Genomic DNA, 18,434 nt, shown 5'->3' with positions numbered 1-18,434 from the left:
AACAAATTAACTTCATGGATAATTTTTTAAGATTATAAACTATACTTATTTAATTAAAAAAACATTTGAAATAAAACTGGGCTTCAGTTTTCATATATAAAATAGAATAATGGTGCCTAACTCAGAAATATTTGGATTAAATGAATAAGTTAATATATGTAAACCACTTATAACACTGACTGGCATAGTGTATATGTACTTGATAAATTGTTAGACATTATTATTGCTCCTATGCCTACTACTAATAGTAGTATTACTAAAAGGCATTTCAAATGAGACAAGTAAGTGTTAAAGTAGGACTTGGCTAGGCAAGCAACTAAGACCTGACCTTGGGCCAGTCCTTCCAACTTACTGCTTGCTTTTATTGCTAATATCCATAGTTTCTAAAAACAGTGATAGCGGGGCTGGGGATGTGGCTCAAGCAGTAGCGCGCTCGCCTGGCATGCGTGTGGCCCGGGTTCGATCCTCAGCACCACATACAAACAAAGATGTTGTGTCCACCGAAAACTAAAAAAAATTAAATATTAAAAAATTCTCTCTCTAACTGATGTGACACAGCAATCTGTATACGGGGTAAAAATGGGAGTTCATAACCCACTTGAATCAATCTGTGAAATATGGTATATTAAGAACTACGTAATGTTTTGAACAACCAACAATAAAATAATTTAAAAAAAAAAATTCTCTCTCTTTTAAAAAAAAAAGTACAGACAGGAGTTGTTCTGAGTCCCTGTTTAAAAAAAAAAAAAAAAAAAACAGTGATAGCACCTATCTTCCTTTCTTTCTTTGTTTTTCTTTTCTGTCTTTCTTTCTGCAGTACTGGGATGAACCCAGGGTCTCACACTTGCTAAGCAAGCACTCAACCACTAAGCCATACACTTAAATCTTTCTATGAATTCAGAAAGCAGAACTGGGCCTGCTGGTTTTTCCTGCTATCACATAGCCTTATTATTATTTCTTATCCAGCTTTAAAAGTCTTCTAAAAAGCAAAGGAAAAAAAAAGTAAACTCTAAAATACTCAGAACAGTAAATCTATAGATGGAAATTAGATTAGTGACTGCCTAGGACTGGAGAATCAGAGTAGAGGAAGGAGTTATGGGCTTTTGGTGAGAGTGATGAAAACATTCCAAAATTGATTATGATAATGGTTGTACCACTCTGAACTATGAAAAACCACTGAATCTTGCTTTTAAAATAAATTGACTGTCACCTGCCCAAATCAGAATAATGAGATATAATAAAGCATGTTCCCTTTAATGATACTATGCAAAATAAACATGAGCAAAATGCTAATAAGAAGCAATATCTATAAAACTAGACCTTATCCATTGAGTTAGTACCACAGGAAGGGGTTTGTTTTTGTTTTGGTGACACTGTGGATTGAACCCAGGGTCTCATGCATACTAGGGCAAGTGCTCTACCACAAAGCTGTAATCCCAGCATTAAAAAGATTTTGGGGTAAGGTGAAAATGTACTTGGAACTTACTTTCAAATGGATCAATAACAACAATAATATATACAAGAAGAGAGAATGATTAAAGCAAATTTAACTAAGTTAAAGTGTGAATTCAGGTAAAAGATATTCACATTATTACTCTTGTAACTTCCTACAAATCTGAAAAAAAAAAATGAAATCAACAAATTAAACAAAAAAGAAGTTGGGCACGGTAGTGCATGCCTAAAATCCCAGTGGCTTGGGAGGCTGAAGCAGGAGGATCCCCCCAAATTCAAAGTCAGCCTCAGCAATGGTGAGGAACTAAGCAACTCTAAATAAAATGCAAAATAGGACCGGGGATGTGGCTCAGTGGTCAAGTGCCCCTAAATTCAATCCCTGGTATCAAAAACAAAACAAAACAAAACAAAAAAAAAACAGGGGCTGGGGATGTGGCTCAAGCGGTAGCGCGCTCGCCTGGCATGCGTGCGGCCTGGGTTCGATCCTCAGCACCACATACCAACAAAGACGTTGTGTCCGCCAAGAACTAAGAAATAAATATTAAAAATTCTCTCTGACTCTCTCTCCTCTCTCACTCTCTCTTTAAAAAAAAAAACAGAAATGGTACCTATTTACTCCAATAATATATGAAACTAAAGAAATCAAATAATATGTTGAATATACTACGACATATCCTTAAAGTTGCTTCTAAAAATAAATTTCTCTAATTTCTTATTTAATCAGAATAACAACTGAAGCCTTCTAGCTGTAGGGAAGTATGTTATAATAGAATTAGTATAACAAAAAGGTAGGCAAAAAAATTAATTAAATCTGGGCTCTGGAGTCAAACTGCCAGAATGTGCAGTCTAGCCATTCATATATCCTTAGGCAGTTACACAATTCTACCCAGCTAATATGGCCTTGAGAATTAAATGAGATAATATATTTACAGAACTAAATAAGTATTACATAGACTAGTGTCTCAATGTCAAAAATACTATTCTATTATGTAACCCTAACTCTAACTACATGAGAAATGAGGTAAAGAAAATAAAATCTGACTTCCAAATCTTAAAGAAGAATGGATTTTTTTTGCCATACTAATTTACTAATTTGGCAAACCTTTTTTTTTTTTTTTAAGTTGTCAATGGACCCTTGTATCATATTTATTTATTTATATGTGGTGCTGAGAGTTGAACTCAGTGCCTCACACATGCTAGGCAAGTGCTCTGCCACTGAGCCACAATCTCAGCCCTGGCAAACCTTTTATTAATTTACTTACTCATCCCCAAAGAGTTGATGGGTATATTCAGGAAAGAAAGTTCTAATGTCATTCTCAAGATCTTCAGGAAAACGAACTGTTTAAAAAAATAAAAAATACAGAGATATTAAGGATACTAAAAGTGACAGGAATTTCTATTTCAAGAATTTCACTATAATTAGGATACAAACAACATATTTCTTACTTAAAATGTCACTATTATATAATTTATACTGGATTCTCATAAGATCAGTGAACAATGAAAAATGAAAAAATAAGTTATAGATGAAAATTTTCTAATACTGTCCTCATGGTCAGTGAGGTTATTCAATGGATGCCAACATATCACCTAGCAGATTACTAATTCACAGAAGGAAAGATATCTTTTCACTTTAGATATCTGATAGTCACCACTTTTCTATGTGATATAATAGCATCAACCTCATTATGGAACAGACCAACATTACATGCCTACTAACTCAACAATATGAAGCACACGGCATCACTTATGAAGTTTTGTTTTATAACCAAGAATGTTTATTCTAACTCTAATCAAGGTTTTTAATCTTCTAATTTACAGGAAATACAGATAATAATGAAACAAGTTAAACACCATCAAAAGGAAACAAGACAAATCCAGAATGCAGATTTGTCTAATAATTCTATGCAATAACTTTACACTTCCACAGAAATCCATAGCATGGCAAGGGAGAAATGCCTAAGAAGGGAGGGAGTCCGCTCTAGATTAAGAGAGATTAAAGAAACATTAAAACCAAATGCACCAGGGGCTTGGGAGGCTGAGACAGGAAAACTGCGAGTTCAAAACCAGCCTCAGCAAAAGCTAGATGCTGAGCAGCTCAGTGAGACCCTGTCTCTAAATAAAATTCAAAATAGGGCTAGGGATGTGGCTCAGTGTTCAACTGCTCCTGAGTTCAATCCCCAGTACCAGGGGAAAAAAACAAAAAACAAAAACAAATGCAGTACATGGAGCTGGGGGGATACAGCTCAGTAATAGACTGCTTTGTCTAGCACATGCAACGCCCTGTGTTTGATCCCCAGTATTGTAAAAACAAAAGCCAATGCAGTTCATGATTCTTGATTGGAATTTGCTTTTAATTAAATTTTATAAAGCTATTATAGAACTGAAGGCAGAATACAAAATTACAGGATATTGAAGGATTACCTTTAAATTTTCTTAGCTCTGATAAGAAAATTAGTTTTCTTATATATAGTTTGGCATTATAGTTATATATATATATATATATATATACACACACACATACACACACACACACGCACACATACATGTTAAGGCTCATATATTAGGAAATGTTCTGTGAGGGAGGCGTCATGATGTTCAGAAACCTACTTTTCAAATAATTCAGCAAAAATACACACAATAAAGCAAATATGGCAAAACGTAAATTGTTGACTCTAGGTGTTGGATATAGGTGAGTATTGTTTTATTCTTTCAACTTCTCCATATGTTTGAAATTGCTCAAAATAAAAATTGAAAGAAAAAAAAAGACAAGACCTGGGCCAATATAGTCAGATGTTAAGATATGAAAAAGTGGAGAGATGGGATCACAGATATTCATTAGTTTGCTCTGTTTTTTGTGTGTAATCTTTCAAAGTTAATAAAAAGTAGTCCAATATGTCCAGACTCATTAACTTAAAATTTTCCAACTGGTAAATCTTGAATGTTTGAAAATGTTCCACTATCTCTTAGAAATTTGAAAAACCAATTTCAAACTACTGCTTTTAATATGTATATTATATCACCATTTGCATGGGTAAAGAAGCTGAGGCAGGAGGATTGCAAGTTCAAAGCCAGCCTTAGCAACTTAGTGAGGCTCTAAGCAACTAGTGAGACCCTGTCTCAAAAAAAAAAAAAGGTGGGACTGCGTATGTAGCTCAGTGGTAGAGCGCTTGCCTAGCATGTGTGAAGCACTGGGTTCGATCCTCAGCACCACATAAAAATAAAATCAATAGGGCTGGAGTTGTAGCTCAGTGGTGGAGTACTTGCCTGGCATGTGTGAGGCCCTGGGTTTGATCCTCAGCACCACATATAAATAAATAAAGTAAAAAGATCCATTGACAACTAGATATATACAAATATATATATATATATATATATATATATATATATACACACACACACACACACACACACACACACACACACACACACATGTTATATATATAAACTAAATAAATAAAATAAAGGTATTGTGTCCATCTACAATTTTAAAATCTTAAAAAAATAAATAAAAAAAGGTCTGGGGTTGTGGCTCAGTGGTTAAGCACCTCTGGATTCAATCCCTGGTACCAAAAAATAAAAAATAGTCACTAAAAATTTTCCTTCCAGGAAAACCTCCAACATTAACATTCTGGGGGAAAATGGAAGCTTAGAGCCTGCCACACTAAATGGCACATTATTGCTATGTAGAACACAGGGCTTGCAATGAATCTTTCGTTTGAAAAAATGTTCTATTGTTTCTACTTCTGTATATAGTTCCCATTCTTTCTGGTTTTCAGACTTAAATTTTAGGTTTTGAGGGACAAGATACATACAAGAAGATACATGTTGTTAGCCAAAAGCAAAAATAAGAAATCACCAAAGCACATTAATCAATTTTAAGCTTATTTAATAAATACTTAAGCATTTAACATGTGTAAAATCTGTTGACAGGTAGCTGCTCACAATGTACATATAAATGGCTTCCAACCCTCAAGTAGTTTCAGAGTTGCTGCCACACATTTCCCATAATATCTGACTGTATTATGGATTATTACTAAATTTACTTATAATTCTGTGTTCTTTAACTGAAATCTTAGTGTTCTAGCCAACACATTTTCTCCTGACAGTGTGAATAGATAAGTTTAATTAAATAATTTAAAACATAGTGGTAGCTCCAGTTTTGGGGCAACATTCTTATCAGCACCAGCAATCTACAGAGTTAGGGGTCTCAATATTATAATACACCCTGGAGACAACATAATTAATCTCATTATACTATCTAATCCTATTGATTTCCTAAATTATCTCTCATCCCCATACAATAGTGTAAAACTACTTATCTAATGCAGTTTCTCATCCTTCCCCTAACTTCCAGTAAGTAATCACTGTGAAACTAGTGGGTCAGTTTTGTACATGAGAAGACACAGAAAATCAGAATAGTATTAAATTTATTCAGTAGATGGGTGGTTAGAAAACTTTGTGACAAAGAAAACTCAAGGCACATAAAGCTTCACTGGTGAAGTCTATCAAACATTTAAAGGAGGGGTAATACCAATAATACAACCATGTGATGTTTTGATACATGTATACATTGTGTAATATTTAAATCAGGTTAAACATATATATCTTTTCAAACATTTATTACTACTTTATGGTAAATGCATCCAAAATCCTTTCTTCTAGTTTGTTTTTTTTTTAGTTGTAAATGGACAATACTTTTATTTTATTTATTATATGTTTATATGTGGTGCTGAGAATTGAACCCCAGGCCTCCCACATACTAGGCAAGTCCTCTACCACTGAGCAACAACCTCAGCCCTCTTCTAGTTTTTTAACACATAGTAATTACTAACTATAATCAACATACTATACAAGAGCACCCAGAACTTCTTATTCCTCTTTAACCATAACTTATATTCACGGATCAATCTCTCCCCATTCCTCCCTCCCAGAAAATATTCTGACTTGAGTAAAAATAAAAACACAACACAGGGCTGGGGATATATATGGCTCAGTGGAAGAGCATTTACCAAGTATGTGGAAGGCCCTGAGTTCCATTCCCAGCACCACAAAAATAAATGAGTAAATACAAATTTTTTTAAAACCCACAATAGAATTGGTGGATGCAAGCAAATCAGTATTTAGAAGTAAATTTAAACATTAATGCTAACATTAGAAAAGAAAAGCTTAGATAAGCACAGTGGCATATACCTGTTATCCCAGATATTCCAAAGGCTGAGGCAAGAATGTCACAAGTTTGAGGCAAGGCTCAACAACTTAGCAAGACCCTGTCTCAAAAAATAAAAAGGGCTGTGGATATAATTCAGTGGTACAGTGCCCCTGAGTTTAATGTCCATTACCTAACACAAAAAATAAAATAAAAAGTTTTAAATGGACTGAAATTTTTAAAGTAAATTAACCCAAAATAAGAATAAAAAAATTAAAGATTAAAAATAGAAAACAGAAAGAAGCAACTAAAAAGATTAATAAGTTTGTAGGTAAATTTATCAAGAAAAAGAAAAAATATGAATTACCAATATCTACAAGAAGGGATCTTCTTGGTAATAGATTCCATAGCCATCTAGATGTTAATAGGGGAGCTGTAAAGTGGTAAAGGGCTCATACAGCATGCAAAAGGCCCTAGGTTCAACCCCTACCGTGCGCGCTGGTAATAAAAAACATTTTAAACAACTTTCTGGTAAGAAAGTTGGATGAAACATACAAATTACTTAAAAGACAAAAACTATAAAAACATAAGGAGAGCTGGGCGTGGTGCCACATGCCCATAATCCTAGCGGCTTGGGAGGCTGAGACAGGAAGTTTGAGGGTTCAAAGCCAGCCTCAGCAACGGTGAGGTGCTAAGCAATTCAGCGAGTCCTGTCTCTAAATAAAATATAAAATAGGGCTGGGGATGTGGCTCAGTGGTTGAATGCCTGAATTCAATCCCTAGTAATGCCCAACCGCCCCCTCCCCAAAAAAAAGAAACATAAGGAGACATAGAAAACCAGAATAGTATTAAATGTATTCACTGGATTTGTGGTTAAAAACCCTTTGACAAAGAAAACTCAAGATACATAAGGCTCTGCTACAAACATGTATAGAAGGAATAATAATGAATCTTATATAAACTCTTCTCAAAGAAAAGTAAGTTATTAACTCATTTTATGGACCAGCAAAACTTTGACACCAAAATTGAACAAGGACATAAGAGAAACCATTACCTCCCATGAACAAAGATGCAAAAATTCTTACCAAAATATTATCAAGCTGAATCCAGCAAAGTAGGAAAAGATAATGTAGTAGCATATAAAACTAATTTAACAATTAAAAGTCCATTAAGTAAATCATGTTACCAGAATCAAAGAAAAAAATCATATAATGATTTATGAATCATAAAATAATCATATAATGATCTCAACAAAGAAAAACATTAGTCAGAATGCAACACTCATTCGTGACAAAAACTTATCAAATTAGGGAAAGAAGGAAATTTCCTCAGTCTGACAACATACATTAAAACATCTACCGCTAGATGGGTATGGTCACTTGTAATCTTAACTACTTGGGAGGCTGAAGAAGGAGAATCACTAGTTTGATGCCAGCCTGAGCAACTTAGCAAGACCCTTTCAAAATAAATTTTTAAAAAGTCTGTGGATGTAGCTCAGTGGTAGAACATTTGCCTATTATTCACAAGGCCCTGAGTTTCATCTCTTGCATCATGACAAGAACAGAACAGAAAAGATCCTAAAGATAATACCAAACTTAATTGTGAAAAGTTCAATATTTTCCTATTTAAACTGAGAATAAGGCAAAAAAGTCTGCTCTATCACTTCCATTTGGCATTAAAATAGAGGTCCTGTACCATATAATCAGATTTTAAACATGAAAACTAAGACATATGGACAGGAAAAAAAAAAACCTAAAATTGCCTTTGTTAATAGATAATAGGATTGCTTACTGAGAGTCTCACTAAATTGCTGAGGCTGGCCTTGAACTTGCTATCCTACTGCTTCAGCCTCTGGTTTCACTGGGAATAAAGGCATATACCACTATCACACTACTATTATATATATATATATAATATGATCATCTCAATAGATGTTTAATGGGGTTGAAGAACACAAAGAATTGCACAAACTGACATTATGTGAATGTAAGTTCAAGTACACACGAAACAATTGAAAGAAATTTTAAAAATATACTATATTCCAAAGCATCAAAAAGCTAAAGACATAGATTAACTCATATATATTTAAAAAAACATGTGAGATTCAAAACATTTGCAGATTATACAGATATGCCACGTTCATGGATTAGAAGGCTCAAAATAACAAAGACAACAATTTTCTCCACATTCATTTATAGACTTCAGTGTAAACTCAATTAACCCAGAAATTTTTGAATAGAAATTAACAGAATGATTCCAAAACATACATGGAAATGAAGTAAAAAATAATCAAAACAATCTTGGAAAAAGAACAAAAGATGGAGTACTCACACTATCAAGATTAAATATAAACTTACACTAATTAAGACATTATGATATTGGCAGAATACACAAATAAATCAATGGATGAGAATAGAAGCCAGATGTAGGGCTATACTTTTAAGGTCAATTTATTTTTGTCAAAGCACTGAAGCATTCACACAAATTATACTGGTATAAATGACTATATACATAGAAGAACAAACTTTGATTCCCCTTCCTTATATTGTACATGAAAAGTAACATGAGATGTATCATACACCTAATTGTAAATAGTTAAAACTACAAAGCTTTCAGAAGAAAACAAGGGATATCATCATGATCTATCTCCTTGGGGTAGGCAAACATTTTAGGCAAGAACCAAAGAACACTAATATAAGTTTTAAGAATAAATTGGGGAAAAATAAATTGAATTTCATCAACACTGAAAGCTTTTGCTTATTAAGACACTGTTTAGAATATGAATAGGCAAGCCACATACCCACTCAGGGGAAAATATGAACAAAACACATTATCTGCACAAAGGACTCACATTCAGAATAAACAATAACTACAACTCAACAATAAAAAGATAAACAGCCCAAATAAAAAATGGGAAAAAATTTCAACAAGTCACAGAAGCAGGTACACAAATGCTCAATAACCATATGAAAAAAATATATATACCACTATATACCCACTGAATGCCTAAAATTTTAAAAACTGACAACATAAAATGTTGGTGAGGAGCCAGGCATAGTGGCACACTCCTGTAATCCCAGCAGCTCAGGAAGCTGAGGCAGGAGGATTGTGAGCTCAAAGTCAGCCTGAGAAAAAGCAAGGCACTAAGCAACTCAGTGAGACTCCATGGCTCAGTGGTCAAGTGCCCCTGAGTTTAATCCCCAGTATCCACCCCCCAAAAAACTACACTGAGATTCCACCTCACTCCAAATAGAATGGCAGTCATCAACAACACAAACAACAGCTGGTGCAGTCACACATGCCTATACTGTAATCCCAGTGGTTTGGGAAGCTGAAGCAGGAGGATCCTGAGTTCAAAGCCAGCCTCAGCAACTTAGGGAGGCACTAAGCAACTCAGTGAGACCCTGTCTCTAAATAAAATACAAAAAAAAAAGGGGGGCTGGGGATGTGACTCAGTGGTTAAGTGCCCTTGAGGTCAATCCCTGGTACCTCCCCCCACCAAAAAAAGAATACAAATAACAATAAATTTAAAATGCTGGTGAAGATATGGGGAAGAAGGAACATTTATACACTGTCAGTAGGATTATAAATTAGTATAACCACTATGAAAATCAGTACAGAGATTACTCAAAACACTAGGAATGGAACCACTATATGACCCAGCTGTACCACTCCTTAGTATTTATCCTGAAGAATTAAAGTCAGCACAGTTTAGTGATACATGAATACCCATGAAAAGCCAAATTACAAAACCAGCCTATGTATTTGTAAACAGATGAATGGATAAAGAAATGTGATATAAACACCACAGAGTTTTATCCAGTCATAAAAAACAAAAATGTCATTTGCAGGGCTGGGGATGTGGCTCAAGCGGTAGCGCGCTCGCCTGGCATGCGTGCGGCCCGGGTTCGATCCTCAGCACCACATACCAACAAAGATGTTGTGTCCGCCGAAAACTAAAAAAAAAATAAATATTAAAAATTCTCTCTCTCTCTCTCTCTCTCTCTCTCTCTCTCTCTCTTAAGAAAAAAAATGTCATTTGCAGAAAAATAGATGAAATGTAAGGGCAGTATGTGGATTTTTTTTCCCTTTCATATCTGGAAGCTAGAAAAAAGGGAAAAAAGGAGAGGAGGAAATCTCATAAAAATAGAAAGGGGACTACAGGGAGGAGAAAAGAGAGATGTAAGAAAATAAAATTGATCAGATTATATTGTATGCATGTACAAATATGTAACAAATCCTATTATTACATATAATTATAATGCATTTGTTAAAAAAGATTAGAAAATAGAAATTGGTGATGCAAAATAATCTTTAATTATCAAATTTTAAAATGGTCAAAAACACAGTAAAAAAAACCAGAAATGTTGGAAAGGATGTGGAGAAACTAGAACCTTTGTGCACTGTTTTTAGGAACATAAAATGGTGTGGTAGCAATGGAAAACAATACGGCAGTTCCACTAAGAATTAAAAATAGAATTACCTTGAGACTACAGATGTAGCTCAGTGGTAAAGTGTGTAGTTAGCATAAATGAAGCCCTAGGTTCAATCCTAGCACCCTCCCCCCAAATTACCAGCAATACAGCTTCTGGGTATATCCAAAATAACCCAAAGCAGGGTCTTGCAGAAAAATTTTTTTACCTATTTTCATTATTGCATTATTCACAACAGACAAGAAATGGAAGCAACCCAATATCTATCAACAGATGAGTAGATAAATAAAATATGGGTTACGCATAAAATGGAATATTATTCACCTTTAAAAAGAAAGGAAATCCTGTCACATGCCAAAACATGAATGAGCCTTGAGAACATAATGCTAAGTGAAATAAGTCATAAAAAAGCAAATACCTTTCACTTATATGAGGTATTGCAAAGAGCTGAACTCCAGAAATGAAAATAAAATGGTGATTGCCAGCTCTAGAGAGGAAGCAATAGCGAGGTTTTTTTTTTTTTTTTTTTACAGGTATAGAGTTTCAGTTTTGCAAGATAAAAAGTTCTGGAGATCCACAGCACAATGATGTAAAAATACTTAACATCACTGACCTGTACACTTGAAAATAGTAAAGATCAAAAACCTGTCACTGCTGGGCGCAGTGGTGCACACCTATAATCCCAGCGGCTCAGGAGGCTGAGATAAGAGGATTGCTGGGCAACTCATTGAGACTCAACAGGGTTGGGGATGTGGCCGAGTGGCCCTGGGTTCAATCTCTGGTACCCACCACACCCAAAGAAACAAAACCTGTCACCAAGTGATGCAAGCCTGTAGTCCCAGCTACAGGATGCTGAGATAGAAGGGTCACATGAGCCCAGGAGTTTCAGGGCAGCCTAGGCAATATAGCAAAACCCTATCTTAAACAACAACAAACAAAATGGTAAATACGGTAAATGTTATGTTTTTTACCACAATTTAAAATATCAGCTGAGGTGGGGTAACACAGTGAATCCATAGAATACATATACATGACCAAAAAGAAAAGCTATTCCATTTCATTGTAAATTAAAACAAGAAACTATTTTTCACCCACTAGCAAGATAAGGGTTTTGGTTTTTTGCTTTAAATAATATGCAATGTTGACCAGGAAATAGGTAAAAGGGTAATTTCAAAAAATGCTGGTGCAAGTATAGGTACATTTTTAGAATGCAATTTGGAAATTGCTGCTAAAATACAATATGTTCATATCCCCTTCATCTAACACTGTGGTTCTCAAAAGAGGGACACCTTTATTCACTGTCCCTAGGGGGTGTTTGGTAATAGCTGATGATATTTTTGGTTGCTAAAACCATAGGGAAGGGGCTGGGAATGTGGCTCAAGCAGTAGCACGCTCGCCTGGCATGCGTGCGGCCTCAGCACCACATACAAACAAAGATGTGGTGTCTGCCAAGAACTGAAAAATAAATATTTAAAAATTCTCTCTCTCTCTTTAAAAAAATAAAAAATAAAACCATAGGGAAGTGTTAAAGGCATCCAGTTAGTAGAGACCAGGAATATTATGTTAAACAATATACAATGCATAGGACAGTTCCCTACAACAAAAAAAATTATATAACCCAAAATGTCAGGAATGCTGGAGTTGAGAAACTCTGCCCTAACATTTCAATTTCTAGTCATACATTGTATCAAACAATCACAGAAATGGATGAAGGATATAAATGGATATTTGTTATAAAGTTATTTTTAATAGTAAAAGAGAAGCAAACCACAAATGTCAGGAGGAAATACTTAAAATAAGTAATTTGTGATACCACCGTACTGTATTACATAATTTAAGATATAATAGTAAATAATATTTAAGACACTGTTAAGCTACATTAAAAAGTCTATACAAGAGAATCCTGGTTTCAGAAAAATAAATTAAAATATGTGCACACAAAAAATCTAGATCAAGGCTAGGGGTGTGGCTCAGTGGCAGAGCACTTGCCTAGCACATGTAAGGCACTGGGTTCAATTCTCAAAAATATAGGTCCACTATGTGTAACTGACATGATTCTGCAATCTGCATTTGGGGTAAAATTGGGAGTTCATAATCCACTTCAATCTAATGTATGAAATATGATATGTCAAGAGCTTTGTAAAGTTGTGAACAACCAATAAAAAAAAAAAAAATATAGATCCACTGACAAAAATCTAGATTAGTATTTTCTCTGTAGTTAGGGTTCAGGAAATGTTAACCTCTGTCATCTTTATACTTGTTATATTTGCACTGTTTTCAGCAATTGGCATCTACTGAGTATTCTCTATACGACAAGTTGTTTAAGCAGTTTATTTGTACTTAACATTTACTCTTCACAACTACGAAATTCTATTAATTCCATTTTATAGATGAGGAAACAGAGACATAAAAAGTAACAAATGTTTCATGGTCATATTTTTTCACTTAAGTGTACAATTTTAGTAAGTTGAGTTGTGCCACAATGTAATTTTAAAACATTTCTATCATCCCCAAAAGGAACTTCATGCCTATCTGCAATTCTCTGTTCCTACCTCCAGCACAGGCAACCATTAATCTACTTTCTATCTCTACAAATCTGTCTTTTTCAAACACTGCATACAAATGGAATTATATAATATGACTGTTTTTGTCTAACTACTTTCACTTAGCATGACTTTGAGGTTCATTCACGTTGTGATAGGCTATCTGAACATCATTCCTTTTATTGTCAAATAGTATTTCATCATATAAATACATCATATTTTATCCTTTTACCAGCTAATGTATATCTGGACTGTTATCATTTGTTGGCTGTTGTAAACAATGTTTCTATGAATTTTTTTTGTTTTTAGATAGAGGACAGAGAGAGAGAGAGAGAGAGAATTTTTTTAATATTTATTTTTTAGTTCTCGGCGGACACAACATCTTTCTTTGTATGTGGTGCTGAGGATTGAACCTGGGCCGCACGCATGCCAGGCGAGCGTGCTACCACTTAAGCCACATCCCCAGCCTATGAATGTTTTCACATACAAGCCTTTCATGTATTTAATTTCTCTTAGGTAGATACTTACAAGTAAAACTGAGTCATATAGTTAATTTTTAAAGAAAAAGTGCCAAACTTCTTTCTAAAAATGACATTGTTTCATATTCCTACCAGCAATAGATGAGTTTTTCTCCACATCTTCATCAATACTTGTTATTATCTACTAATTATTTTTAAGACTCTGAGACCTGCCAGGCACAGTGACACCTGCCTGTAATCCTAGCAACTGAAGTAGGAGGCTCAGATAGGAGATCCTAAGTTTGAGGCCAGTCTCAGCAACTTAGCAAGATGCTTTCCTGCAACCATTAAAAAAATAAAGCCTGGGGCTGGGGATGTGGCTCAAGTGGTAGCGCGCTCGCCTGGCATGCGTGCGGCCCGGGTTCAATCCTCAGCACCACATACAAAAACAAAGATGTTGTGCCCGCCGAAAACTAAAAAATAAAGATTAAAGAATTCTCTCTCTCTCTCTCTCTCTCTCTCTCTGTCTCTCACTCTCTCTTTGAAAAAAAAATAAAAATAAAAATAAATAAAGCCTGGGGATGTGGCTCAGAGGTAAAGCACCGCTGAGGCTGAATCCCCAGCACCCCCCCACCAAAAAAAAAGAGTCCACATATACCTGTGACTTTTTGTCAGATCTTTCCCATATCTTAAACTTTCTCCCTCAAACATTTCCACTCTATGACATAAATCAAGCCTGCATAAAATCTGGCTGTATTCAATAAATGCAGAAAACTATAAATTTACACAAATAACTGTTCTTACATAAAATTCTACTTCAAATTTTAAAAGAAATTATATAAGCATATATATTATGTAAATGATATTACTTAGAAATGGCATACATACCTAATTTTAGTTCAATTGCTGTATTGGTGTTACATTTATACTCTGCCAGCTTCTTCTCCACTGCACTCTTGTATTCTACCAAAAACTTCTCCATAGCACCAAATCCTAAGAGAAAAGGGATTTTAAAAGGTTTGGTTAGAAGTGATTTAAATAATCAAATCTGGGGCTGGGGTTGTGGCTCAGTGATAGAGTGCTCACCTAGCACATGTAAGGCACTAGGTTTGATCCTCAGCACCATATAAAAATGAAATAAAGATATTAAATAATAAAATAATCAAATCTACAAGTAGGATTCTCATTAGAAGTCGGAAAAGGCAACTGGCATGGTGAAACACACCTATAATCCCAGCAATCTGGGAGGTGAGGCAGAAGAATCAAAAGTTTGAGGCTAGCTTGGGCAACTTAGCAAGACCTTGTTTGAAAATAAAATTTTATAAAAGGTTTGCGATAGGGGTTGGGATTGTAGCTCAGTGATAGAGTGCTTGCCTATCATGTGTGAGGCACTGGGTTCAATCGTTAGCACCACATAAAAAAATAAATGAATAAAATAAAATTAAAAAAAATTTCTTTAAAAAGGTTGTGATAAAAAACCTGGCATGTGCAAGAACCTGGGTTCAATCCCCAATACAAACAAACAAATAAATAAATGTCATTCTCCATATAGTCCTCAAAAAAAGGGGGGGGGGCGGGAATACTGAACATGAATGCCTCATTACAAAACAGAAAGGAAAAAAAAAAGTTTTGAAATAGAGGCTTTATGAAGTAGGCATGCTTTATGTGAGTAAACCTGAAAATTAGCTCACATTTCCAAACATTTAATATTAATATAATTTACTCAAAAGGATTTATATATAAATAGCCGTTATAAAAGGAAATGTGCTTAGCATGCACAAGGCCCTAAGTTCACTTCCCAGTGGCATCCCCCCAACCCCCTCCAAAATATAATGCTAAAGGATGTAACTGCTTCCATTATCATATATAAGAAACAAAATGAGAATGTCCTTTGATAATTATGATAGTATTTCATTTCTAACTATTCAAATTCTACAGAGTGCTGAAAATTAACTGTAAAAAAACTGATAATGCCTGGGTTACCTCAAGAAAGATATACAAATAACTGGTATTATGGTTACCTCTGGAGTAACAGAAGAATAGGGATGAGTAAGAAGGGGAAAAAAATCTTTTTTTTTTTTGGGGGGGGGTGGCGGGAGCGTTTTACCCAGGACTGAACTCAAGGGCACTTAACCCCTGAAATCACATTCCCCAATCCTCTTTATTTTGAGACAGGGTCTCCCTAAGTTGCTTAAGGCCTCACTTGCAAAGCTGTTGAGGCTGGCATTGAACTTGCAATCCTCCTGCCTCGTCATGGAGCAGGAATGGAGAAGTGGCTAAGTGGTTAAGTGTCCCTGGGTTCAATCCCAAGTACCAAAAAACTATACAGAAAGCCTCCAGAGTCGCTGGGATTACTAGGCATGGGCCACCATGCCTGGCAAAATCTTTCCATTTTATGGGAAAAAAAATGTACCGTATCTGTATAAAGTAATAAACTGTGGGCTACTAGAATAACCAAATGATTTTACTATATAGTGGTTACCCATTAATATACATACAACACTGGAAGAAATCATTATTAAGAGAAACTTTCAGGTAAATATGAAGATAAATTTCCTGACACAATGACCATAAAAATTACTAAAATTGAAGGAGGAAAAAGTGTGGTGATACAGACTGTTAAGACACAGCTACTAGAGAGACTGAGGCATGAGGAGGATCACTTGGGCCCATAAATTAAAGATCTGCCTGAGCAACACAGAGCACATCTCAAAAAAAATAAAGTCATGAGCAGAAATAAATATGAGGATATGTTGTGTCAGAAACTTTAAATGTAGTTAAAACATACACAGAAAATGGAAAGACACCAGGCTTGGTGGCATACAGGTGTGGTGGCACGTCCCAGCAGCTTTGAGAGGCTGAAACAGGAGGATTCCAAGTTCAAAGCCAGCCTTAGCCGCCCAGCAACTTAGCAAGACTGTCTCACCTTGTGAAATCATATATTAGCTTAATGTCCACAATTCTATAAATTGGTACATCATCAACTCCATTTCATGTTCAAAAACTCAGGCTTATTAAAAGACTTAGTTGAAAAGCATCCAACTACTACCGTGGTGGAGCTGAAATTTGAATTTTGATGTAATTCTTAGAAATATGTACACCTTACACAGGTACATACTATGTACTCCAAGATCCTACAGTGTGTATCTGATAGAACAGTCCCTCCTTCAACATCTCTAGAGCTCATGCTATAGCTTCAAAATATATGTAATTGGAAAAAAAAAAAGAATATATTCACACCAAAACAGCATGAGTACAAGTATATAGTAACAGCAATTATAAATTAACTAAAAGTCGTAAGCTGGAGAGAGCTAAGTGGAAGGAACACAAGAACACAATCCTACTCTAAAAGGGAAGTTTAAATGAAGGAAGAGTACAAGAACAACGTTCTTTCAAAAGGATATTCAAATATGATCCTAGGAATACTAAAGTGTGAGAGACTAAGGAGACAATTACGAAGTCACTCAGGGTACAAGCGAGTGCCCCGGAGCAGGGCGAAGCAGTAAAGAGCTAGTTCGGAAGTTGACTGTAGTAGAAGGTGGACACAAACCTGGAAGAGAATTTGCGCATTAAAATCAGCTGGCGGGAATAGGACCAGATGTAATAGAGCTGAGCTAGCAGTGGGCAAAAGTAACAGGAAGAGAAACAAGCCCCAAAGCATCTGGCACTGTACAAGTCTAAGTCGCTACGCTGTTCCCCAGCCTCTTTGGCCCTCTGCAGGGACCAGGTTGCTCACAGAAGGCGCAGAACCCCCATCAGTAGAGGGCGGAGGCGCTGACCGCGGCCAACAAGAAGATAGGCTCAGAGTTCTGTGCTTCCCGGACAAAGCAGACCTTCTGGAACCCTAGCTAGAACCCGAAAGTTCCAGGCGGGCACTGTCACCGCCGTATTGGCGTTCTTTGCCAAATCTGCCTGTCTCCTCCCCTTGGTAAACTTTTCCCGGGAACTTACCCGCCATTTCCGAGCTGCGAGCACCCGCGGCTGAGGAAGGACGAATCAACCCGCGCGCTCCCGGAGCGGAAATGACCGCACGGTCTGACGAATTTCCCCCGCCCATCCCCAGCGTGACGCAGGCCAATGAAAAGGAAGAGTTTTGAGGCGCGCGGTGGCAGAAGCTCTTCAAGAGGCGGAGCTAACGCCGCGGAGAGTGCGCGCTCAGTTGCCTAGCCGCCGCGAGTTCGTTCTGCAACTCTGCAGGCCTAAAGTGGAGGAGGCCTCGGAAGGGACCTTCGTGTTTAGGTACACGCGGGATTGTGGAGAGTTTCTTTAGGGTTACTGTGAATAATGAGGCACCTTAAGGCTGTTTCTCATACCGAGCCCCCATGGGTTCTGGAGACTGAAAAACGCTCCTTGGCCGGAACTGTAGTTAGAGACACCTGAGCCCCAGTTTTACCTAGGT

At 36.1% G+C, this 18,434-nt stretch overlaps 1 protein-coding gene across 1 annotated transcript in view; it reads right to left on the bottom strand.

The window, feature by feature from the left end:
- The window catches only part of HAT1 (histone acetyltransferase 1), a 48,758-nt gene extending 30,685 nt beyond the window's left edge, over positions 1-18,073 (bottom strand). The window contains exons 1-3 of the mRNA XM_081261085.1: positions 17,987-18,073; positions 14,924-15,028; positions 2,715-2,790 (exon numbers count right to left, since the gene is read on the bottom strand). Of these exons, the coding sequence (XP_081117211.1) occupies positions 2,715-2,790; positions 14,924-15,028; positions 17,987-17,993 (188 nt within the window). The 5' untranslated portion in view covers positions 17,994-18,073. The remainder of the gene's footprint in view (positions 1-2,714; positions 2,791-14,923; positions 15,029-17,986) is intronic.
- Positions 18,074-18,434: the final 361 nt, after the last annotated feature.

This window comes from Spermophilus citellus, assembly GCF_964194105.1.
Source record: "Spermophilus citellus genome assembly, chromosome: 11".
Taxonomy (NCBI): Eukaryota; Metazoa; Chordata; class Mammalia; order Rodentia; family Sciuridae; genus Spermophilus; species Spermophilus citellus.
Note: the sequence above shows the minus strand (reverse complement) of the source record. Positions and strands in the feature narration are given on the sequence as shown.